Source organism: Candoia aspera, chromosome 1 (assembly GCF_035149785.1).
Source record: "Candoia aspera isolate rCanAsp1 chromosome 1, rCanAsp1.hap2, whole genome shotgun sequence".
Taxonomy (NCBI): domain Eukaryota; kingdom Metazoa; phylum Chordata; class Lepidosauria; order Squamata; family Boidae; genus Candoia; species Candoia aspera.
In genome coordinates, this window is record NC_086153.1 from 249,491,212 (window position 1) to 249,517,813 (window position 26,602).

Consider the following 26,602-nt stretch of genomic DNA (forward strand, 5'->3'; position numbering starts at 1 on the left):
GGGGCTCGGGGCGCACCCGAAGTAAGAAGGGGTGGACCGCTGACCGGCGCGGGCTATTTAAATCCCGTTCCGGCGTGCTCCACTCACTCTCAGCTTTTCTTAAAGGGCACGCATACTGTTACTCAGATAAAACCAGAACCTAAGTCTACACTAGCGTCTGTGTTTTTACTGGGTAGCAGGCAGAGCCTGACACAGCCAGACAATGGAGCTTTTGATCTACTATACATACACACTTTATTTTATTTATTTATTTTCTAACTCAAGGTGGGGAACATACCTAATACTCCTTCCTCCTCCTATTTTCCCCACAACCACAACCCTGTGAGGTGAGTTGGGCTGAGAGAGGGTGACTGGCCCAAGGTCACCCAGCCGGCTTTCACGCCTAAGGTGGGACCAGAACTCTCAGTCTCCCAGTTTCTAGCCCGTTGCCTTAACCACTAGACCAAACTGGCTCTCTTTACCAAGGGGCTATTTTTAGGAATCCAACAGAAAATATTCTTGTTCAGCTATTGAGTTTTTTTTAAGACATCCTGTCACAATATATTAAATAAAAAATATCTTCAGAGAGAGAGGAGTGAATTAAGAAAAGCAAATCCTTCAGTTCCCATGATTGATGAAGAAAAGGCCAAGAGCACTGATAGGTAGAAATTTTATAATCCCTACCATCTCTTAAAATTTGCCTTCCTAATGAATGACCTGTGCAGAGAATTTAAAATATTTACTGGCGTGCTCAATAATTCAGGATAAAAAAGATGCCAATTATTTATTTGTTCCCTTTATAGTCAGCCTTTCCCTAGGAGCTCAAGGCAACATATACAGAAAGATTCTATCAAACGTGCTAGTTACAGACAGATGTTGTCGCTTAATGTTGATGCCAAGATAGTAACAGCAATATTAGCTAGAAAGTTTAAAAAATTTGATGCTATCTATAATTTATCCAACTCAATCTGGATCTATAAAACTCAAACAGGTATCAAAAATATTTGCTTGATGATATTTTGGATACAGCAGATAAGCTGGAGTCAGCTGTTCTAATCTGCCTGAGTCCTCAAAAGGCCTTTGACGTGGTTCATTGTAAGTTTTTGGAGTACATTTTCAAAAGCTTCAGTTATCCATCGTCTTTATACATTGGATTACAATTTGGTATATAGTATAGTACATTATAACACAGTTTTCAATGCATTTTTTTTTAGTAAGCTATCAAAATGAAGTTGATACCATATAAATTAATGGGCTTTTCCATATGCATTTCCTGTCCATAATTCAGTTCAGTCCTCAAATGAAATGCAGTTATTCTGGAATCAATTCCATTGAAATTGTCAGATTAAGACACATGTTGCGTGTTTGCTCATGGCTCATGAGGAATTCATGTTTCAGAGGGCAATGGGCAAGTGAGCATTTCATTGACTCTATGGCCCTACATACCTATATGATAAGATCAGCATGTTAAGTGCTTCTTATGGGACATGCTGATAAGTGCAGAACCAAGAGAAAGCCACTATCCAGGGCAGAGAGCAGCCATTTCATTAATATTACTAAAGTTACTTAAGATGGATATAAGGACACAAGAGGTCTGATCATCCATTATTGTTCTATAGTTAAAGTACCATTTTCTTTTTCTCATAAGTACATTTGGTGTGTTGTTTTTGTATCTTTCCCCATCATTCTTCATTAAGACCATCACCTGGAAACCAGAAATACCCTATTATTTTCTTGCCTTGTCTAGCCAGCATTTTCTTCTGTAATTCAGTAAGACAAAGTTCACACATCTGTGGTTGACTGGAGTTTGAACTAGGTGCAGTATCATTACTTTTCCAAAATATAAGTAAAACATGAATAATAATTAAAAAAACCCCACTGACTTAGCAATCAGTTGGGCCAAGTGTTCTCTACTCCCCTGGACTTTTCATTTCATGTGTGTTGCCTTTTTGCCCATATAATGTATTATACAGGCAAGAGAAAAAGAACAGAATGCAGACCCTTCAAATACAGGCAGGTTCTACTGCTCGTATAAATAAATCTACGAACAGGGAAATATTCCTGTTTGCTGTTTATACAGATCATGAGCTCTTCTTTATTCTCTAGCAACAGGGGGACATTTTTTATGGTATCTGGCCACTGATCAACAGAAATATTATGGGTAAATTAGTACCTCTTTAATAAGATGCTCACTGCTGTAATAGACCTACTAAATCAACAGATTTGCTGGTACCAATTTAGGTCATTAAAACTGTTCCTGAGACCCTGATTCAGTCATGCCTTCTCATCCATTTATCACATAAATCAATAATAATTAGTTGGCCAAAGCGAGCAGGGAGGCCAGTGAGATGGAAGATGAAAATAAGATTTAGTTCCTTCCTGCTCCACACTCATCACCTAACAATTGATCAGCAATGATGTCTCTCTGAGGTCTCTGACTTCACAATCAACTGACTTGTTATCCAGTTTATAGAAAATTAAAAGGGAGCTATCTGTTTCGTTTAGTTCCTTCAAATACCCTTCCAGCTACAAGTTGTTCTAGAGGCCTGCTTAAGTAGCTGAATGGGATCTCAGTTCTTCTATGCCATCATTTACATACACCCTTTTGATGCTGTTGCATAACCCAGTTTGATGCTGAGAAACAAGAGGCAATCAACCCACATGAGAAAAAGGCCAATCTATGTTATTCCTGCATGCAGGTGTTACAAAGCTGAAAGAATAAGCTTTGACTTAGCATAAAATATTTGAGATTAATCAGAAATTTTAGTTTTTACTTATTCTTATATTCTTACCTTCTTACTTATTAAGCTTTTATGACATGACTGCATTTGGGACGAATAAGTAAGAGGAAAATATGCCATTTTTAATGCTATGATAATAAATATCATGAAATACATGCACAAGTACCTACTGTATCTTTCAATTGGATTGACTCAGAGCGGTTTAAAAGTCAAAAACATAAACAAACCCATCATAAATGCCCTTCTTTGAATCCCAACCACAGCAATTGGCATGTAAAATACAATCCCTCCTGAAAACAGAAAAGACAAGAGAGCTGTCCTCAAGACCCCATCAGGAGGCGGCCAACCGAACCACAGAGAGGCTGTTCCATGATGTCAGGGTCATTGAGAAGGATAGCCTTTGGACCCCTTTCATAACTTGGGGGTCCTAAGCAGAATAGGATGGACTGGTTCCATTCAGGAGAGAGGGTTCTTCATACTCTATTGCCACTTCCTTGGCTGAAATGTTTATTTCCCTAGGATCACATGGCTATCATGTAAGCCCAGGAAAGGAGACATCTCTAGGTTGCTGGATGTTGTGTGAAATAGGATAACAGAGATCATTGAGAGAGCTTCCTCCAATATCATCTCATGCTCCCCTTACAGCAGTATTTCTCAGCCTTGGTGTCTTAAGATGTGCGGACTTCAATTGCCAGAGTTCCCCAGCCAGCCATGCTGGCTGGTGAATTCCAGGTGTTGAAGTCCACACATCTTAAAGTCACCACAGTTGAGAAACACTGCTTTAGAACCTGCAACGTTAGTCAGGCAACATAAAGCCACTCTTCTAAGCTTTGGTCTAAATTCACCCCATCCCTACCTCACACCCTCTGGCAGAGGATGTTTGGCTGGAGGTGAAACAACGCGGGGGGCATCCCCCAATCTGTCTCCTTGACTTGGCCTAGAACAAGTATGGATAGTACCATTCACTGGCCTTGTTCCTGTGGCAAAATAGGGATTGGCAATCAGGGTAGCACAACTGATGCTCATCTCATTCATCTCTAAGACCGGTGTAGAGCACTCCAACTTGGCAGTGAAGAGTCCTTAGACTTTTGAAATAAATTTTGATGGTTGCTAATTTAATAAATACTTGATATTGCAAATACATATTATACAATAAGAATCTCACAACCCAGTGTTTTACTCGGTTGGGTGTGGTTTTCACATTTTGATTTTTTTTTAAATATTAAGTTGCCTTAGGCTGTTCTAGAAAGATGGTATGTTTTAAACTACCACTATTATAACATGCCTGGAAGGTTGACAGGAATTGTGGTCCAAAAAACTTGGGAGGGAAACTACATAAAGGCTGTTCAAACACTCTTCTGGTTTCTTCTTCTGATTTTGAACAGGGAGTATTGTTCTCAGTCCCATGTTACTTGATTCTCCATCATATATTTCTTCTCGATATAGCTCTACAATCCTATTATCCATTTACAATTTGCAAATTTCTCTTCTTTTTTAGACTTTTCTTGCTGTTTCTTTCCATTTCTATTCCTCCTTGTGATATTTGATAGTATACCATGATTTTGCTCTTCAGCAATTCACATTTGGGGAATCTCAAATGTGCGCACATTACTGAACTATTTATTCAATTTTTATCCTGCCTTTTATTATTTTTATAAATAACTCAAGGCAGCAAACATACCTAATACTCCTTCCTCCTAATTTCAATGGGCTGAAAAAGTGGTCCCAAGTACAATCTATAATAAAGGCTAGATTAGCAATTACTGCTGCCAGATCTGACAACCTGACCCAACTAGTAATTACCATTTTTAATTGAAACATAACCTTAATTATAATTGGCACAATCTGGTTTAGAAAGGATTTACTTTCTGATGTACTATTTCTACTTCTAAATTACTATTCATATTGAAAATTGACCATACTAAACTTCTGCACAAATTTACATTCTGCACATGGATGAAATGGTGCACAGAAGAGGCAGTATCAGGGGACTTACACCTGGAACAAAACTTGCTTGGCCTGGGAATGCACCTGGAATGTATGTTTTGGCTGAAGTGCATCAGGGAAAATGAAAAGCTGCTGCTGAGGGCAGGGGTGGGAAGGTAAATGGAAGATGCTGGGAGAGTGGGTAGGCTGGTTGGACCAGGTGGCAGCAGTTACTGAAGGTGCTAAAATAAGCGATGGATGGATGAGCCAGTCATGTATGCTGTGCTTTTAATTCAGGTGTGGCAGCAGGGAGATCAGGTAGTCAAGCTGACACACAGGCCAGGCGGAAGGTGAGGTGCATCAGCGCCTTGCCCTACTTGCCCCGAAGATTCCTCTGCATTTTTCTGATGAAAGCCAGAACCAAATTGTTCCAACTTTCAGTTCAGCTGGACCATGATCTTCACAAAACAGTCCTGCCAAAAAACCCAGCATGCTTGTTTTGTCTGTGGAGTCAAACCTATTTTTCAGTTTGTGCATACCTGTGTTCTAGTTTATTCAATATCCACACAGGTACAATTCTTATTCTCAAACCTACAGTTCAAAGAACTGTCAGGTCTGAGATCCGACTAAATTGCTTGTATTACTGATACAACTATTTCATAGCCAGCAATTACAAGAGTATGAACCACCAAGATGGCAAAAACATGACAAAAACGCACTGTACCGTTCATATAAAAGACAAATCATAATTACCAATGCTTTATATTATCAACGTAATATACAGGTTATTCTGCTTTTGTAAGGTTTCTACCCACATTAAACCATGTTCTGTAAAACGGATGTGGTAGAGGCTCGGAGGGGGAACAAAGGTTAACTGCAGACAAGACTAGATTATGCTAATCCATTATGTAGTTTGCTTAGTTTGGGCTTTGTATTAGGTAAATCCAAATCATTACCATTTACTACAGTAGTTGAATGGGCCATAACTAAGTGTAGTGTATAAACTAAGCCATAATAAATCAACTACAGAACATTTAAGATAGTAACTTAAAAGTGCCAGGGGAAAGGAAATGAAAAGCAGCGTACACCTATACCAATTCCTCTTGACCAGGAAAAAATTTAAAGATGACTTTTAACTGTCCCCCAACTTTAGCTAATAAATGTATTTTTAATATTTTCTCCAGCGTATTTGATAGCAACACTGAATCCAAGGGCAGTAAAGGCTAAAATTGCCACAAGCCCTCCTTCCACCTTCATACCTATGAGCCTGGAGTTTACGTACTGCAAGTGCAAGAGTTTCTGTTGAACGTAAGCAGGTGAGAGAAAGGTACTGCTTTAATAACAAAGCCAACATTTGTAATACTGTGGGTGCTCTGAACACAGATGTGAACATCTGTCCTGTTTTGGGGGGGAGGTTGATCTAATCAAGCATTCAGTTCCTGTCAATAGTCAGCGAGGTGGCTCATGACAGGCAGGGTAGGAAAGTAATGATTAACTTGCAGACAATACTACTTGGAAAATAGTGTGTCTACAGAAATTCAAATGCAAACAATAGCTAAGAATACACTGAAGTCAATCAAGGGTAATACTTAAGACAATGCTAAGTACCTAATTTACATAGTCCTGCTGACACTCCTAACCTGTTGATTCCCCGTGATGCCAAATTTTGGAGCTGTGAGGAAAGATTCCTAAATTTTAGGAAGACTATATAACTGCCTTCTCCCCAGCTCCCCCGTCCATTAGAATAGGAAAGGACTTTAAACACCTACATCATTTTAGCTTCCCTTTCTTTTGTAATTTTTCCAAGCAGAGTAACCAAGGCTTTATATTAACATTTCAAATGTTAAAACTTATATAAAGGGAATGCAATACTTTTCTTTCAAGATAGTATAAATGCAAACAAAACAATCTGGCATATTCACTCAACAGTGCCTATTTGTATCTGAAAATAGCAAGCTACCTGGAGTTCAACCGAGTTCTTCAGATGCCATGTTTTATAATTTTGGAAAAATGTAATATTAATATTGCTGCCTAAGGCTTACCATTCATAAAATCATGATTGCATAATTGTAACAGTATTATGCAACCTTTCCCCCCCAGATGTATTAAACTTGAACCTCAACTCCCAGAATTTCTAGGAATACTTAAAAAACCAATACATTTTGAGAGCAATAGGAAACAACTAACCTTACCAATGTACCTTTTTGACACTTGGCTCTTTCAGTTGTCTTCCCCTGGTTTAGAAGACCTCATAAAGAACTAAAAAAATATCAAGCGCTTTCACAAGAGCTCTCATCCAGATTTACATGGATCTCAAAGAGAATCATCAGTTTGACACATGGATCACGTTATGACAGGTGATTTCATAAATCACAATTGGGAAATAATGAAACAGGGCTGCCCTCTCCACAAAAGCTACAAGATATACCTAATTAAATGGGTTTGATAGAAAGTCACATAGTAATTCCTGCTTCAGAATCTATTTTCAGAGAAAATATAGAGTAACCATTTCAACAAACACTCAAGTATCACAATGTTTATTGATAGATACAAGTATATAAAATCAGGGCATGAACATGTCTTGATAAATTAAGTAGACTTAATTCCAATACTATAATAGGGACCAATTCAGTTTCTCACCATTTTGTTTCACACCCACAAAGACCACTTCCAAGGGCATCTATCCACCTCTTTAAACTGATCATTTTTGTGCAAGTAAACCATGTTTCTTTTTAAAAGACTTGTGCACTTGCCCAGGCTCAAAGATATTAAAATCTAGCACATAAAGCCCATTACTAGAGGTAGAAATACAGGCAATATACTATTACGGCAACCACCATCAATTACAGTTAAGGATTCTCTGTAACAACCAAATGGATAATCAAATATTGCAACAACTCAAGTATTACACTGAGCAAAGTGCATTTCTACAGTATTCAGTGTTGCTATTCAGATTTCTAACAAACAGCCTATGGTAACTGGCATCAAAGAAGATCCTTACACAGACTGCTTCTGAACTTATGATGTAATTATTGCATGCTGCTAATACACTGTTATCTAAACATTAAAGATACTCTAAAATATTTTTATGGTAGACTATGATTAAGACATACTACAAAAACCCTTACACAGAAGCAAGTCCTACTGACCCACTACTGCTTTAAATATCGTGAAACCATTACAGCGGAATGAGTTTTCGCAGTGGTTAGGTCAAATGCAGTTACATCATAGCAACAGTATGTTTGCACAATTTAAGGCTTTGGCTGGTTTAGTCAGCATCTTCTTCAGATTCTTCTTCCTCTGCTGTTTCCAGCCAGGTCAACCACTGGTTTACCTGCAATTAAACCCAAAGACTGTTACTTACTGAAAACATGAGGCACATTCTCTTGACTTTCAGGGAAGCAATGGTGGACTGAAGACAGCTCCATGAAGAGCTGGTGAATGGACTGGCTCCTTGAACTCCTCTCCAGATCAAGGAGAGGACCAGGATCACCCCCAAGTTGCTCCATACAGAAGCTCCCCACAAAGAGATTGTAAAATTGCAGTCTCTGGCAGGTTTTAGAGCTCTGGGAGCCAATGGGAAAATCATCTTGCCTACGCTGTGGTATGGTGCCTTCAAGCGGACACTGGGTTTGCCTACTTTCTTTCTTAACTACTTTAGGAAATTGCTCATTATCGACTTTTTGGATGTTAAGAACCTTCAGAAGGGCAAGTTTCATCACACCAGGAGAGTTTCCTTCTATCCTTGATGGAAGAAGTTGCATGTAAGTTTAAGAATCAAAAAGAAAAATTTTTACTTTTGAAAACAGCAAAAGGGGTACTAGAATGTTGATTCTGGAAAGCTAAGGGGCCAGGTGGACTTGAAAGAATATTTTATGCTGGTTGCTTAAAATTTTATAAATATATATGGATTTTGAAATTAACTGTAAGAATTCCTTCCGTGGGAAAGTTTTGCTGATTGAAAAATAAATACATGAGAAGAAGGGATTTGGAAGGTTGACTAGAGGGAACCAGAGAGAACTAAAGATTACAATTAAAGGACAAGAGACCCATTAATACAATGGAACAATATTATTTGACTACAGAAGAAATCCAGGCTATTTGGGAACAATGTACCCAGAAATTACTCTTAAGATAGTAAGTCTGCCACTATAAAATTGGATTAACAGAAGCTACAGAAGAGGAACAGATTTCACTGGACAAAACAGAGACTGAGGCTGATCTGAGGGTGAATCTGAAAATGGATTTAAAAAAACCAGATTACAAGAGTGATATGGAAAAAGATGTCACGTTGGAATTATAAATGAAACTGGCTGATGTCTTAATAATTAAAGGGGACATACAAATAATAAATCAGAAGAATGACTTGGATGCCTGTTTTAAATTTGGATTTACAAAAGAGACTTGTTAAACTAATAAAGGAATTTCTGAGATGAGACAGAGAAAATAGTAAGAAATCAACTTCTGGGACATTATTTGAAGGGATTAAAAATCAAGCTTATTAAAAGTAAATGGAAGGAATATAAAATGGATTTATTTCAATCAGGGTTAAAATATGTATGTTGTGGTTTCTGGTAGCTTTTAATGGAACTTTTTTCTTTGATCAGGACTGACTGAGGCGGTTTTTAAAGATTTATGTGTTAAACTAGTGAAGGAATTTTTGAGAAAGATTTTAAAGACTTGTTTATAGGTAACAGGTAAGATATGGGGAGAGATTTCTTTTGCTTTATTTTTTAGAGAAAGTAGTATGTTAGAATATAAAATGGATTTATTTGATTACGGTTAAAATATGTATGTTATTATTTCTGGTAGCTCTTAATGGACTTTTGCTGATTAGGACTGAAGGAGTTTTTACAATTTATTGGTAAGAAATTAGATATGGAAAGTTTATATATTATTATTGTTGTTGTTATTCAAACATCAGAGAAGGTGTTAAGTTCCTGAAGTTGTTTATACTTGTGGAGGGAGGGAGGAGTCATTTCTTTATTTATCTTTTTTCCTATTTTTCCCCTTATTATTTTTCCCCTATACTTTTTCTTTTTTACTTTTTATATTCTTCTGAGTTTGTATTCATTTTTTATATTTGTAAACTTTAATAAGATTATCATCTTGAAAACATGAGGCACATTCTCATGAACCTAATTTTAAACTTTATAGAAATCTAATTTTTACAGTACATTCTATGTTTTCCCAAATGAGTCTACAAGTACAATGAGGTAATTCACCTGGAACAAAGCTTTGCCTTTCCCTGGAAACTCTTGAGTAATGTCTTCTTTCCATGCCAGAAAAGCTTCTTCTTCAATGATTTCCATATCATAGAAATGCACAAAGAAGCGCAGTAACATGCCTGTAACAAAGAGAACATGTTGCTTTTTTTATACAGGAGGATTGGTGTTACATGCTAATAGATCTTTTAAAGCATCATGATTTTAAGGTAGCCATTTATTTAGCATCAATGGCACTAAAATGTATTATTCAGCCATTTCGCTTGGTCCCACAAAAGGTTGTAAACAAGCCCGTCACCAACTTATATAAGCACTTCTCTATCTGTATCCCAAGTATCAGCCTATGACTATAGACACAGTTAGGGTCCCCTTCCCTATTGTCAGATAGCTCCTATCCACAGATCTGGCTAGAATTCCCCTTTACCCCCACCATACGGTCATATCAAATGCATGTGAAACAAAAAAAAAGGGAAGAGGTTTTATTCTTACCTTTTGGAAAATTGTTGTTGTAGCAGTGCACTTGGAGGGCATACAGGGCACTCACTTGTAGATCAACATGGTCATGAAGGAATTTCTGCATAACTGGCTTAAAGGAAAGAAGCAGCTGTTTTTCTTGCTCCAACTGTTCTTTAGAAGGAGCAGATGAAGAATCTGGTTCATCATTAGGTGGGTTTACTTCACTAGAAATATACTGCAAGAAACTGAAAGAATGGGAAGGAAATGGTGTAAATTGTTTTGCGTTTAACGTATTCATCTGTGTAAAGCAGCAGAAAAGCCAAAGCATTATTTCTTCACTCAACATAAATAAATAAATAATGGGGTGGGGAAATAACTCCACCATTACCAAAATCAGTTTGTATTATAGCATATTTAGCTATGTATGATATTCAACTACTGGTTTCAGTTGAATCTCTTACCTGGTCATCAAAATATTAACAAATCCCTTATCTACATGTAGTTTTGGTGAAATGTTGTCTTTAATCCATTTATAGATTGCTTGAGGGGATGGATCCAACTTAATTTGCTTCAGTAGCTCCTTTTCCAGTTTCAGAAGTGGAAACAAGAAGCTAAGTCCTTTCCCTTCCAATATCTCCAGCATACGATCCTTATTCTGGTCAATCTCTGTAACACACAGGTACAAAATACTATTTCAGCTTGTCAACCTACTACAATATTCATGCTTTAGCTAACATTTTAAAGGGTCCATAATATTTAACCATACTTCCTAACTATCCATTTGTTATGCTTAGTCATCTACTTCGTAATTCCCTCCATGTACCAGTGTTCTCGTTCCTTACCTGGCAACATCTTTTGCATGTTCACTTTGCTCTGTTGGAAAAGCTCTGTCAGCCATTCCCGATCCTGTAGCTTGGCTAATTGCTGAAGGCAAAGTAGGAAGAGGGGAAAATGGGTGCCACTTTCCAATGGTTGTGCTAGTTCAGAGATGCTCACTAGTTCTGAAATTATGGCACGAGCTGCAAACTGTGCTAGATAGGATTTTACCAGAGGGATGTCCACCTCTAGCTTAGGGCACTGGTCCAATACATTTAGGAATGCCTGAAAAAAAAGTTCACTAGCATTAATTACATTCTTCCATGTCTGGTTCTGACATCAAACAATGCAAAGCCATCAAAGTATACTTATGAATACATACATACATACATTACCTGCATGAAGTTGTCACTAGTAGCTATCCCTTCCTGTTTAAGTAAATTGATCAATGCACTTGCTTTTTCTTTATCTTCATCTGATCGATCTAGTGACTGAAGTATTATCTTGCTCAGCATCTCAGAAAGAAAATGTTTTGGTGCCCTCATTTCTCTTACACTGTTGACAGCATCATTGGCATTTCCACTGTTCAAATATTCAGTCACAACAGTTTCCTAAAATAGGAGGACAAGTTTTTTTGTTTTCCCTAATTCTTTACAATATCACATACTACAGTTACTGAGAGAAGACAAACTGAACTTACTGTTAACTTGAGCAACTCTTCCTTAGAAGGTGGTGGCTTTTTACTTGTCTTTGCAGGCTTCTCCTGGATAAGTGGTGGATTTGTTTTGAGACCAAGCTGAGGTGGCTTAAAAAAAACAAAGGCCAGAATTTAGAGAAATTATACTTACAGTAATATAAGAATCTTAAAAAGCACTTGCTAGTTTCAAACTGCAATATTTAGCATCTTTTTAACCAAACAATTCTTAATTAGTAGAGCTCACTGGCGCTGTGGCAAATTGAAATAATGTGTTGGAATAGCCCAGCAAAGGCTTTCACTTTCATCATCACCCTTAAGCACATACATTCTGCAAAAACACTGTTAAATACTTAGTTGTCCAATCAAATCTCACTGTTTACCTGGATTTACTCCCAAACAAGCAAACATTGCAGAATTCCAGGATCTTGCTAAGCATTTGTTCTTCTGAACTCTTAAAAGAAGAAAATGACTTACTGGAGACATGTGCTGCAATGCTCTGAAGTGCCTCTGTAGGACACAATATTCTTAAATATACAGCCACAGCAACAGAATTAGGCTACAGAATTAATGGTTCCCTCCCCATTATTGTAATGTCTTAATAATCCATATGCTATCTAGAATGCAACCTGTGTAATTAATACTACAATAATGTTAGGAAGTTTTGATTAAAACAATTTATTAAACAAATATTTACCTGTCCCAGAGGTGGTGTCTGAGTACGTTGTGGCTGTGCACTGGGAGGAATCATAGTTATCTGGGGCTGAAGCTTTGGCACTTGGTTTTTGTTTACTACAAAACACTGAGCAGGCCTCAGGCTTATCTGTGAAAAGGAGTTAGATATTAGAAATCTGGAGTATGATTCTATTATGGTATCAGTGAAAACTACATATAGCCAGAGCAGAGTTGTATGTTATCCCCAAGTACTGGTAAGTCATAGCAACAATGGGTTTTTTTTTTTGAGAAAGGAATTAATTAAAAGTTTATCATGGTCTTTTATATCACCATCCAGAATCTGAAATTACTTCAACAGCTCCTTCTTTATGATTAAGAGATTGCCCTCATATCTCATAATCTTGCTCACAGGACACCAGAAACTCCAAGAAGGGAGGAGGAGGGAAGAAAGAGAGGAAGAGGAAGAGGAAAAGAGGAAAAGGAAAAAAGTGAGTAGCAGGAAGGTAGGAGAGTTCCAGTGCTGATCCTCGTAATAACGCGTCTTGTTATAATCACTGGGCATTTTTTGCATTAAAAAAAAAAGTCTATTCCTTTTCAAGGGCATACCTCATCTGCATTAAGCTGTCCCTTCTTAGAAAACCGTGGAGGCATATCCTTGGACTGTCCTTGTTGAGACAGAAGTCCCTGATTTTGATTATGGTATAGTTGGCTTTGCCCCTGTTTTCAAGACAGTGAAAAGAAAATAAAGAATATCACAGTGTATGCTCCTGCTCTTTACGTTACCATAAAAACATTTTTCATATATTCTATTCATATTGCATTTTTAAATCTTGTTAGAATTCCTTCTACCATTATGAAAAGATTGTCATTCATTTATTTGTTAGAGTGTTATCCTACCTTTCCATCAGGAGCTCCATCTTCCAATTCTTCCTCACAACAACCCTGTGAGGTAGGTTGAGTTTAAAGAATGTGACTGGCCCCAAATTATCCACTGATCTTCCTTGGCTAAGGGTGGACCTGAACCTGGGGTCTCTAGTTTTAAGCTAGCATCTTAACCATTATACAGTAGTAGTGGTTATCTTGTAAGTAAGTTGGTTTGGAGATGATCTAATCAAAAGGCAAAGTATTAATTCTCAATTTATGGCTCAATCCCAACAACTACATCCTAGAAGTGTTCATAAAGAAGATGCATCAGTTACAGCATCTGGGGGCTGCTACTGATGCTTTGATTTTCACATAAATAATGAAAAGGAAAATAATGGAATTTTACTCTTCACCTTTTTAAATTTTGGAAACTAGAGAAAATACTTCTGTTTAGAATATTTTGGAAAGAGAAGAGGCAGAAAAAAAGAACCGATCAGTTCTGCTCCTTGATTCCTAAGTGCTACTGATTCTGGGGAGGCCCGTAAAAAAATCACTAGACAAATATGGGGACAAAGAGAACAACTTTTGTTATTTACAGGACAAGTGACATATTTGTTTTCCTCCCAAAAAGATGGCAAGAACTATACATGCAGCAAGTGCAGACAGACTGTCTTTTTGGAAGAGCAGCTAGAGGTACTAGAGGCAAACTATCCCACCCTTCAACTATTGGGGAAGATGGGAGTGGACAACAAAAATGCTTGAGGAGAAACAACAGTGCATGAGTTTAGGAAAGAAATCATGCCAACGCAATCTGACCTTCTTTATTGTTTAGTTGACTACAGGGATATAGTAAACATAATATATTTAACATAATTTCCAAAGCATTTATCAAGTTTCTCACAAGATCCTTGTACAGAAAATAACAAAATGTAGGTTGTCTGTGTTACCATTAGATGAATATAAACTAGCTGAACATACTCAAGAGCATTCCAGGCTCTGTACTGTTCAACATCGATAACTTACAAGATGGGTTAAAAATAACAAAACATGGTTTTCAAGTTTGTGGCTGATAACAAGATACACACTTAGAGGACAGTATCAGGATTCAAGAGCATTTGACAAGCTGGAACAATGGACAGAAATTAACAAGATGAATTTCAACAAGAATGAATGTAAGGTACATCTTCATATGGCGAATCCAGAAGACAAGTATAAAATGGGGGAGACCATACTGGGCAACAGTATGTGCACAGTATATCTGAGTGACTTGGTAAATTACAAGAGGAGTATGAGCTAATAGCATAATGCAGCTGCAAGAAAAACACAATTTTAGGTTGCATTAATGGAAGTAGTGTCAAGATCAAGAGAAATAATCGTTTCGTTCTATTTTGTGCTAGTTAGATCACAGCTAGAACACTGTTTTTCTTGGCACTGTTATCCTTCCAAAAATACAAACTAGAATGTAGACACATTCTAGGAGAATAAATGAGATGGTTAAGGGGCTAGAAGAAAAAGCTTATATGGAACAGCTGGATATGCTGAGTTTGCTTAATCTGGAAAAGACTGAGGAGACACATGTCTTCAAGCATTTGAAAGCTGGTCACACAGAACACAGAATAGACCTTCTTAGTGGTGTTCCAAACCAGGACAAGGAACAGGGGTTTTAAATGATTACTGTAATCATTAGTAGCGAGTGTTGCTTGAGGGTGCTGGCTGTTTGGGGGGGGTATTGCTTCTTGTAAGTTTTATTGTTGTTACTGTGAGTCACTCAGAATTATGGCATATACGATGGGCGGCCATGTACACTTTCTAAATTAAAAAAATAGCATTTCTGCTTCTATCACTTACTGGATTTTTCAAGAAGGATTTGCCTAGCTCTCCAAAATGGGATTGAACAGGAGCCATGAGGTGTCCCCCATGGCCATTGAAAAGTTGATTTGACCGATGTCGCCCCATGGTAGGTGAAAATCTATCTTGAATAACTCCTGGACCAGTACCAATTCCGCTACCTGAATTCATAAAAAAACAAGAGGATATATTAACTCAGGATATCTTTATCAACATGTTTAAAGAGAGTAAAAAACACAATGTCACTTCCTCATTGAAGTAACAGCAATTACCAGGCATTTGTCCAAACATATCAGCAAGCCCTCCAAGTGGATCCCTGTCAAGTTTCATCCTGGGTGGCATAAACGGTCCCTCCAGAAAGAAGTCACTTCTCATTCCTTGAGACAAAGGAGGAGGAATAAAAACTCCCAGATCCTTAAAAAGAAAGTTTGTTGGAAATCAAATTAAAAGCAGCACTTCTTAATTCACATTAATGCCTGTTAATAAGCCATACAAGCTAAATTTATATCTAGTGAAATACTTACTTTCACAGCATCTTGACGGATTTGATTGATAGTCTTTGGTCCATTGTCAAGAAAAGCTTTGCGAGGAACCCAATTGTGTTCTCTCAACTCCACAGTATCCTTCAAGGATGAAACAGAGTATTAACTTCAGGGCATTTGCTATATTTGTTACAGTAAGCAATTTTTATACTCTTACCTGCAGCAGGAAACGAATCCTTGCCGGCAATTCCTTACTCATCATCAAGGAGCGCATACGGGCAAAGTACTGATCCATTAAGGACTGTTCAGAAAGAAATTCATTATGTTTGGCAAGTTGACAGCTTATCACAAAGAACGAACTTTTTAGAAGTATGTACAATAGCTCTTATTTTTATTTGCTAATTAAAAGTTCTGCTATAACCTAGCTGTTAAAAATGTTGAAAAACTACTATCTTTTATCTAGAATAGCCTAGCACAGGAAGATGAACGCTAATAGCATAAATACAGAAGTATATTTATGCTCTTTCATTGGTGCTTACCTTGGCTTTTGCATGGTCTAGTCTAGGTCCCACTGTCCTCATTATCTGACAGAGGCACTCCAAATCCTCCCCCATATCCTTGAGTTGGACTCTCTTCTTCTTTTCCAAAAGCTGGGGAATTTGAAATGACAGAATAAATTAATGAAAGACCTTTACTGCCATTTTATAATTTATTTTTACCAGATACATATTAGTAATATGGGAGTACAACATTAAATCATACATCCAAGTAGCAAAACACAAATGCTGCTTTCACTTAAGATACTATGCCCAAACAAACTAACCAATTCCATTTCAGCCTAGCCTAGTGTGCCATGCAAATCCAACATTAGATTCTACCTACAGAATCTCTTGGAAAGTATTAGGGATTCCCCCAAAAGAACATCAACACAGTTGATAGCTTTGATTAGAGATCCAACCACGTGAAACTACACTTAAGTTAACAGTAAGGACCCCTTCAGTTCTGGCCAGTGCTTTATATTGGCAATAACATGACCTTGAGTTTCCTACAACTTGCCTAGATTTCTCAAGCAGATCTACAGGCTTTCCTTTACTTGTTATCCAATGTGGAAATAGTACTCTGAAGGTAAAAAAGGCAGAAAAAACTTCTGCCTTAGGAAATTCATTGCTAAAAATGTTTGTCTACTATATACTCACTAGCAGGTACCACCTAATCATTTTTCAAAGTACAACAGTACCAGCTATCATCTCACCAAAGTTTAATATTTTTTTTAAAAAACCCACTTACTGTTTTGATGCACTTATGAAGGATAGATTCATGAATAAGATCAAGCTTGCCAAGTTCTCCAATGAATTTGATGTTTCCCAGCATCTTGATCTTAGCAATGGCTCTCTGTTCCTCCTCCTCTGGGAGGAGGGGGCCATCTTGCTTATCATAGACTAAAAATAGGGATAAGTACATATTAGATGCTGCTCTACTTTTATGACAAAAAACAACAACAAGCGAATCAAGAATTATGTAGTATTTTGAAAACTTACTATCAACATTTCTGGTTCGGTTTTCAAATTCATCTTGAAGTTTAGAAATTAAGAGGCGTCTGAATGTCTAGGATGTAGAATGCAAACATTTAATGTCTTCTCATTCTTAAATACCAATTCTCCTAATAGCCTTAGTTCAAAAGAAAATTATACTCACTGTGCTTTGCTTCTGTCCTGGATGACTCTCTGTGGATGGGCCATCAAAGTTGGGTGCATCTTCTGCCAGTCGCAGACATAGTTGAGCATATAGCGAGCTATACTTTGGCTCTTCAAGGGCTTTGTCTACGATCTAAGAGAGCAGAGACTTTATGAATTATGTGGAAGTTGTGAGACTTCCAGTGGGAACATGGCGGACTGAACAGCTGTGCCTGCGAGCTCTGTGTGCAGAACTGGCATTGTGGCAGTTTTTTCGGGCTCAGGCTGGTTTCTCCTGAAGCCCAGGAGCATTTTTCTGGACCAAGGAAAATGCTTGGAATTGACCCATTTGTCCTCTGGACGGCGAGTTGCAGTCAGGAGATCTTTAACAGCGTCTGCAATCCATGGGTAAGACTTCACTGGGAGACTGGGATACCACCATTTCCAAGCAGCGCTGCAGCCTCAAAGGGACATTAAGTCCAGCCACCCCATTTCTAAAGCGCCCAATTTATTATTTTTAAGTACTTCTACCCAAAGAGGCTTTCTAAATTGAGAAACGATCTCTCTTGGTGCTTATCATTATTTTTGTGATTAATTTAAAAAGAATTTTTTTTAAAGCTTTGGATTTTGCTTTCCATCGAGTACTAAGAAGGGTTGAGAGTATGTTATCTCCCTGTTATTATTTTTGTGCTAATTTTGAAGATTTTTGTATTTTTCGTACACGTTGAATCTGCCGTTCTGAACTTTTACTTTCCTGCTGCTACTTTCTCTGGGAACTGTCTATGATCTTATTTTAATTCAGTTCAGAATTTTTCCATTAACTTTTACTTCCGCCAGTTGAGTATCTAGGGGGTGCCATAACTTACTGCCTCAGACATGGAGGATCTTAACCAGGCTTTCTTTGACTTTCACCAAGATATTAAAGCAGATATTAAGCAGATTTTTTGATTCCTGCCAAGTTATTATGCAAGACATTCACAGCATTGTGGAAAATATATGGTCTATAATGTGCCATCTGGTTGGGGATGTTGTGGATGGAACTGAAGAATCTAACAGAGATGGAGATGTCTCCCCTAAGAATGAGATTGGGGCTTCTGTTGAAATCCTGGATGAAATTGGCAATGCTGAGCTGAAGAACTTAAAGAGAAATTGAGCTGCAAGATATGAGTGAATTTGACTTTCTGATGGAAGGTTATATAAAAGAAGGGGTTATTATGTATGGGAGGTTTTTTGAAGTCTGTGTTGGTGAGGGGAGCAGTTGGGCTGTTTGATTTAAGAAAACAGCTCTGTTTATTATTTATTTATTTCTCAAATTTAGCCACCGCCCATCTCCCCCAGACGAGGTATGTGTATGGGTATATGTAAATGTCTTGGTCTATTTTGAAGTGGGTTAAGGGACCAAAAATATTTATTTGGACAGTCTTTTGGCTTTGGATGGCTTTACTTACCGTTAATGATTGGAATTATGATTAAGGTTTTTTTTAAAAAATTAAAATTAATTCATGTTTCTGGTATTAATTATTTTTGATTCTTATTATAGTAGACAGGAATGGATAGAATAGTAGTATGAAGGGAATAATTAAGTAGTTGGTATGTTGCGGAGGAGGTGGTTAGGTGATTTATACTCTTCCTTTTCTTTTAATAAAAAGGGAGGGAGCAATGGTATTTAGTGATTTTTATAATGTGCTAAGGGGTTGACTTGTAGAAATAATGTGATTTGGGTTTAATTTAGAGTAAGTGATTGATTATGGAAAATTCCTGCATATCCTTGATGTTTAAAGTCAGAAGTCACTTCTTTTTGTAATCTATTTAAAAGTTTTCTCTTGTGTTTTCACACTTTTTTAGTTCTGTTTTGTGGTTTGTTTTTCTGTATCTTTTATCTTTTTTTGAAATTTAATAACGTTCTTTAAAAAATTATGTGGAAGTTGTGTAATATTTAAAAGCTGCACATTCAAATGCTCCTAGGTAATCCTATCCAGTTTTATGTTTTAGAAGTTCACAGGCATGTAAAAGTTAATGACAACTATGCAGTACAAAAAACCAATTTGGATACTGTTTAGTTAAGATTCCCTATCCTGCTCTTCCTCTAAACAATTATGTAATATGAGGCAATTCCACTATTCTATTTGGTATTGATGGCCATAAATAAATCTAATGTGTTTTAACAGTCACAATAGTGGAAAGTAAGCTGCACCTTCATGTTTGATTTCTACAAAACTTGGAATCTGGTTGATAGTTATCTGAACAATCTTGGACCCCTGAAATACACCAGCCCAGCATTTTCCCTCAGCCAACATCAGAGCAATACTATTTGCAAAGGGATAGTATCCTCTTGCGCTTAGAAATTTCCACAGCTTTATTAAGACAGGAAAAAGCATGACTGATTTATGTAATCTTGCAAGCATACATAGAAAATAATGCCTCTAGATAGTACAGTATTTGAGAATCACTCATTCTCTAAATTGTTCTTTTCTGTACTACAACTCCTAATATCCACATTCACAGTATACTGATTAGGCAAGCTTGTAAACTGTACATTTTAAGAACACTGAACATTTATACCTGCCTTAAACCATATAATTTTTATCAAAACAGTATTTTTCTAATAAATTAATGTTCTCTTACCAGCAGTATGATCCCCTTTAGGATGAGCTTAGACTCTACACCCACATTGAGGAGCTCAAGGCATAGCTTGTCAAACTTTTCAGGAGTAAGCTTATTTAGTATGCTAAAGGAAAGAAAACAAGGAAATCAAGTCTTTTCTTAGTCAAGGTTTGACTTGTTTACTGCAGTTTAATACTGGCAAAAGGTTTTATAAGTTAATCTTAAAATGCAAGCAGTTTTTAATTTTAATCTGTTGGAAATTATGTCTGACACTAAGTGGGTAGTTGTGTAACTGGTTACTCATAAATCTATGTATATTATAGACTAGATTCTTTGAAAGCCCTGATTTTAAGTGCTGGTTTGGCAACAATTAAAACAACACACTAGTACAGGCTGAGTAGGTCCCAAAAAACAAGGATGCTGAAGCAAGGGTATTAAACTAAATGGGGGAAAAAATGAAAGATTAACAAAAATGGACAATTGTCATTCATTCTCTGAAAGAGTAACAAGTTGAGATCTGGGGTGGGGGTGGGGGAATAAAAAAAAAGTAAAGCAAGGTATTAAGATAGGAAATGCCTAGTATGAGCAGCCCTCTGACAAAACCAACTCATGAACAGCTGAGTTACAGGTACTGCAAGGGGGAAAGAGGACAGGTAGAGAATAATATACAGCAGTGAGATAAAATAGGTAATGCCATAAAAAGCAGGGCTCTGAATAAACAATGGGTGTCAAACACAAAATGAAAAGCAAAATAATGCAGGACAGAGTAAAAACGCAAAGCCTTGACACTAGATTCACAGCAGCGAGGAAATACACAAGAAAATGTTATGGAATGTGGGCACTGGAGTCAAGAATGCAGTTGGTCTATCAGCACAAACAGTGATGAATTCTGAGAACTATAATTCAACAACATCTAGAAGACCAATAATTCCTCACTCCTGGCCTAGACTATGCTAACTCAACACAAAAACACAATCCACCAAGCGAATAGAACACAGCAGAAGCTTAACAAACTTGTTATTTTGCTTCTGCCTGGAATCACAAATTTAAGAATGGCTATCAAGCATTCTTGAGGCCACACATGCAACTCAATGTGGGCTGAACACTGCTTCCTTAGTCACAAATCTAATGGACCAGATCTAGCATCCAAAAAGAACATCTCACATTATTTACCGAACCTTTCATTTCATCTCCATAACAATGTTTTTAGATAGACAGAGGGACTGGCCGAAAGCCACCACTGAAGTTTCCACAGCTAAGAGAAGATCTGAACCTGAGTCCTCCATGTCCAACCCACATTCTTAGTCACTATACCATGCAGGCTTCTTACATCCTGCTCCCAAAGAGGACTCAAGAATACTTTTACTAACCATGGCTTTGCAGCAAAGAAAATCTCAACTGGAAATACATGGCTGGAAAAACAAGGATGCATTTTGTGTCTTAGATCTGAATCATCCAGTCAATTCTTGGATTACAAAATTCCACTCACAATTAAATCATAATAGAGTTACTCTGTTACCTCAAAACTTACCCTCTTACTTTCCTGAAGATTGCATCATGTCGTTCTTTGTCATTTGCGGAGTCGTCATCTCGTCTAGTGCTTCGTGAAGGAATCCATTTCTGAGCGTTTTGCCCTGGGGTTTTCCCCAGGAACTCGCTTTATTTTAGAAATAGAACATTAATTTGTTAAATCCTGCAGTGGTTCCCATATAAACTGGAAACAACAGGTTCAAGTTCAAACTTGTTTTCAAATCTGTACCCCCAAGAAAGCCCAAAATTTCAGTAACCCAAATCTTTTTATAGCCATTATTTAATTGCATATCATTCATATCTGAATTCTGTTACAGAAATATGAAGCTCTGAACTCATTTGAACAGTTCTCTTACAGGAACAGTTCTTATAGCTAAAAATTCTCAAGAGAAGTAAAAAAGCCACACCATATGTCAAAGATGACAAAATAAAAAATAGTTAACAATGAATTAAAATCGCAATTAAAACACTGCAAGGTTGGAGTATTCCATACATGGAACCACCATTTCAAGTATTATGAACTTAGGACAAGACACCCATGTTCTGGCATTTCGTTCCAAATTTCTGACAACATGGGAGTTAATTCTTGTTATTTTGAGTATTCAAATATTCCACAATTTGGATCTTTAATCCTTCAAATTATGGGGAATAGTTTAGACTACAGGCATAGATTCCTTCTCTGCTCCCACTGGTTGGATCAAGTTGAACAGAAGAAGGTGGGGAAGATTCAGTTATTACATGTTCAAAGACTAAGGGATCTCTGGATTTCTACTTTGTGGAAAACACAGGAAGATTTGCAAAACTGATATTCATTGACTAATCCGCTGCTGCCTGTTCAAGCAATCCTCCACCCCATTCCCTAAAGGCACTGCTCATTTGTTTTCTTCTGAATGGCTAAAGGTAAGCTCCAGGATAAATTTGACTCAAAAGAAGGCGAAGTATACTGAAAGCAGGCATTATGCACTACCTGAAGTCCTTCTACTAATGCTACCTATATGCTAGACAGGGAAGGTAATTGCCAGCTAACCTTCCAAGATAAAGAGACTTTCTCATTGCAGAGATGGCTCAGAAGGAAGAAAAGAGACTAGGTACACCCATTAGTGTATTGGAATATTTAGCACATACATTATTTTCAGCAGTCCCAGCTAAGAGCCTAGTTCTAGCACTAGGTTCTCCTTGGCACATTGAGGGGAGGAGAAACTACCGGCTTGTCAAGGATAAGCAAGACACCTGCTGGCTCCTCCGCCAAAGTACAACATGCAACATACTGTACTGTAAGTGGGAAGATGACTGGATGGCCAATGTGCAGATCTGACCAGATTGGGCAATGATTGCTTAGTGGTATGTCACACATCCTCCAACCAAAATTCCATGTGATGGGAAGCTCTTTAGGATAGGTGACATCCTATAATTCATCTCAAATGCTGATTTGCTGGAACAGTTATCTTCCTCAAGGCTAACCTCCCTTTGCTTAACTTTCTTGACCTGCCACTGGAGGGTGCCTGAACTCTCTTTCCTCACTCTATAGTCAACCAGCAGCTATCCAAACATTCACAGACATTGATATGCATTGGTCAGATAGGATGCACTGGCTCTCAGGCCACATAACTCTGCATCAGAAATTACACTAGACCAATGACTGCTGCATACCTGGAGTTTGGATGGTAAGTAGGACTCAGCATGGATTACCATCCACTTATGCTTGTGGTCCTAAGACAGAAATGAGGAAGCAAGGAAGTTGTTTTGAATTCCAACTGTTCCCTATTGTGGAATATTCAAAATGCTTTGAATTTCATTCTAACTGGGACACAGCCCCTTTGAAACATTCTGCCTGCTCTCATGCATGCCCCGTGAGAGATAAACAAGCATCAGAGAAAAACCTAAAAATATTAAGATGTGAAATAGTTAAGAGAACAACACTGATTAGTTTCATACAGACTTTCAATTTACCACTTACTTACAATGGAATTTAACTTTGTAAGTTAAAGCATGCATCACAAATTCATATAATAACAGCCAAAATAGCATTGCAATCAGCATGCTGATATACCTGTTGCCGGCAGTCTTGGGATAGTGCTGAAGCGCACCCCTACCTCCTCCTCCGCCTGAAGAAGCACTATAAATAAAGAGCAACTGTTAAAGAATCTGTTTTGTACACGGGAAAGCAAACGTTTGTCCTTTAACCAGGACTATTTTGTAAATAACCTGATGATTTGTGATAAGAAACTTCCTAGATTATTAGTTCTTTCCTTCTGCACAAGTTACTATTTTCTGGTAGCCTGATCATTTGTCTGAATCAACTTGTATCCTTTACATAATGCTAAAACCAGATGAAGTTTATCCTATTCTCAAGTCTCTATGAAGGACACTACAAATACACAAAAATAATTTGTTTCCTTTTAATAACAGTCTGCTTAGAAACTGTTACCGGAATTTCTTGTATTAGTGGAATACACATTTACTTAATTTTATCATTTGTGACTAACTGAAGAAAACTATTCTTAAAAGGCTAAGAAAATTGTCTTTAGAGATGCTTTGTCTATCTGTTTCACCATCAAAAAACTACTTACCTGAAACGAGAAGCACCCCCTTCTGCAATCGCACTCTCCACTTTGGCGGCTTGGCAATGAAGAATCTTCAAAAGAATAATAAATTGACAGGATAGGGAAAAACAAACCTAAAAGGCAAGAGTTATAATGTAAGTTTTTTGATTAAGGCTCCAATAATACTAACCCCCCCCCAATTAAAACTGAAATAGTTTCCTGAAGATTTTGGTATTCCAAGTCTAATTAATTATAATTTCCTAGAATCTTGCAGTTTGCCACTCTGGAATTGACAAGAATTTTACTTGGCATCTGAGCCCAAGTTTCTTCCGCATTTGCATCTCCTGAGTCAACCTTGCCTCCTGCTGACTCCACATACATATATTCAGGAAGATCTTACATATTATATACATTTAAAATACTTCACAAGAAGTGCTGCATATAACCAAAATCTGAATTGTCTACTATCTACGTTAAAAAAATCCTTCAACAGGGCATATATTTTTATATGCTTATAAACCTGATCAACAAACAAGGTAACTTGAGGAAATTCAACCCGATATTGATAATGCTTTCAACACCCTAACAGACGATAGTCAAGATATCTGATAGAGAAGAAAGCGGAAGCAACCCACATACGCTTTTTTCAGGAAACATCCTATGTGTATCAAACTTAGCCTGCAAATTTCAGCTCTATCTACTTTAATGAGACTTCTTCCAGGTAAATTAAAACACAAGAGGTCCAACCCCACCGACAACAGCCACATCTGCAACATCCATGGTTATTCTTCCCGCCACCAATGTACCCTTAAAAATACGCCTGCAAGGCGGTGAGATGGGCCGGCGCAGCCCAACGAAAGACGCAGGAAAGCCCTCCGTTTAATTCCGCGGATCCTCGAACAGGCTCTAGCCTGCTCCAAGCATTATCCCCAGGCCACCCTCGATCCCTCCCTACCCGTCGCTGGGCACCGCCCGACTCCAGGCTCAGGCGCACCCCCGGCACTAGGCCCGGCCTTTGTTCTCGGTTCACAGCCCGACCCGCAGTCGACGGCTATCCAGCCCCCAGGAACGGCGAAGGGGTAAGGCTACAACTTTTCCGGAGAGGGGGGAGAGCGGTGGAGCCGAAGTTGATACAACTATTCCACTCGGAGGTCAGATACACTTCACTCTCCCTTTCCCATGGAATGGGGGCCATCGGCGAAAAATAGTCAATTCTCTATTCCTCGAGCCGCGTGTTGCGGGGGGGGGAGGCAGCGTAAGAATCGGAGTATCTCGACACCGGACAAGATTGTGCTACAGTCACGACCTTCACGCAAAATCAGCCACCTCCTCCTCCTCAGACGCCGGCAGAGCGAAGACCGGTGTCGGCCGCCATTTTGTGGCTCGGCGAACGTGCAGAACCGAGGACAAGATGGCGGCGGTTTTAGGTAGCCGCCATTTTGCATACCAGCAGCCGATTCTTCCTCAGCAGCATTCGCTCGCCACACGTCTCAAATATTCCCAAGTCCAAGCAGAATCAGCGCCGTCGACTCTCCCCCCGATTATCATCTTAGCCAACGGCGGCCATTTCCTCACCTTCCCTAGAGCCTCGTCAGCGTCCCCAGGACCGGCGGCGAGGGCTGGGAAGAGGCGAGAAAAGGGAGGGGGAGAGGGAGCCGGGGATCGGGGCTGGGAGAGGGAAGGGGGAGAGAACGAACGGCAGGACGGATCTCTAAATCACCACAGCAGCCACCAAGCACTTCCTTCCGTCACCTCCATAGAGATCAGACCAACTCGTCGCCGCTTCTAATGCGTACTGAGACAGCCCCACTAACTTTATTACACAGCGTGCAACTAAGCCCTCCTCAACAAGCCGGCTTCCAATCGCCGGCAGAGACTTTGGCGGAGTAACCAATCACAACGAACAAGGGAGGTGGACCCAGAGCAAAGGAGGGGGAGGAGCAGAGGTTGGTTGACGGGAAGCAGCGTCGCAGTGCAGCATCGGATTCACAAAGACGAGTACCTCCTCTCTCCTGCGTAGAAAACCAACTAGAGGGGTAGATTGCGCAAATGGCGTACCGGGTTAATTGGGGCAGCCTGCACGCCGCTCCTTTCCCAGCGCCGGATTGCCCCCAGTGACAGAAGCTGGAAGGCAGCTCTCATTGAATTTCAGATGCAGCTGTTCTTTGGGTCGCCTTCAATAGCGTGTGCCTTTCGCAATGGCATACGGACGGCCCCCATATAGTTCCCGGCGAAACCATTTAGGGGGCTTTGTTCTGATAAAAATGGTACATTTAGAAGACGCGAGGTTAGGAAGCCGCAAAGGGCATGTAGACGAAGCTGTAGTTTAGAAAGGGTAGGAAAATCACGACGCCGATTCCAAGAAGAGATGAACAGGGCTGGGCATTGTTAAGGAAGTGCAGTGATGGTGCTCTTTCCGATGTGAAAAATGTTACACGTTTCCTCTTCTTCCACTGTTCCTTTTAGTCGTCTGTTCCAAATCCATTTTTATCAGGCTGTACTAAAGAACAATGTTCTAGAAAAATAGCTCAAGGCTTTACCTCTTG

At 38.6% G+C, this 26,602-nt stretch overlaps 1 protein-coding gene and 1 non-coding gene across 2 annotated transcripts; both read right to left on the reverse strand.

Moving 5' to 3' along the window:
- Positions 1-7,167: 7,167 nt before the first annotated feature.
- EIF4G2 (eukaryotic translation initiation factor 4 gamma 2) lies at positions 7,168-25,772 on the reverse strand (the record flags this gene model as incomplete). The annotated part of the gene is made up of 22 exons (XM_063317965.1): positions 7,168-7,980; positions 9,872-9,993; positions 10,361-10,572; positions 10,789-10,993; positions 11,170-11,428; positions 11,539-11,754; positions 11,844-11,948; positions 12,535-12,660; positions 13,119-13,229; positions 15,225-15,385; positions 15,497-15,638; positions 15,749-15,847; positions 15,924-16,007; positions 16,246-16,356; positions 16,994-17,145; positions 17,245-17,311; positions 17,402-17,533; positions 20,005-20,107; positions 21,515-21,640; positions 23,564-23,629; positions 24,084-24,190; positions 25,632-25,772. Coding segments are annotated over 22 exons (2,913 nt in total), but the record flags the coding sequence as incomplete, so codon positions are not given.
- On the reverse strand, positions 12,893-13,074 carry LOC134488710 (small nucleolar RNA SNORD97). Its single transcript, XR_010067027.1, has one exon. It is a non-coding gene; the product is annotated as a small nucleolar RNA SNORD97 (small nucleolar RNA).
- Positions 25,773-26,602: the final 830 nt, after the last annotated feature.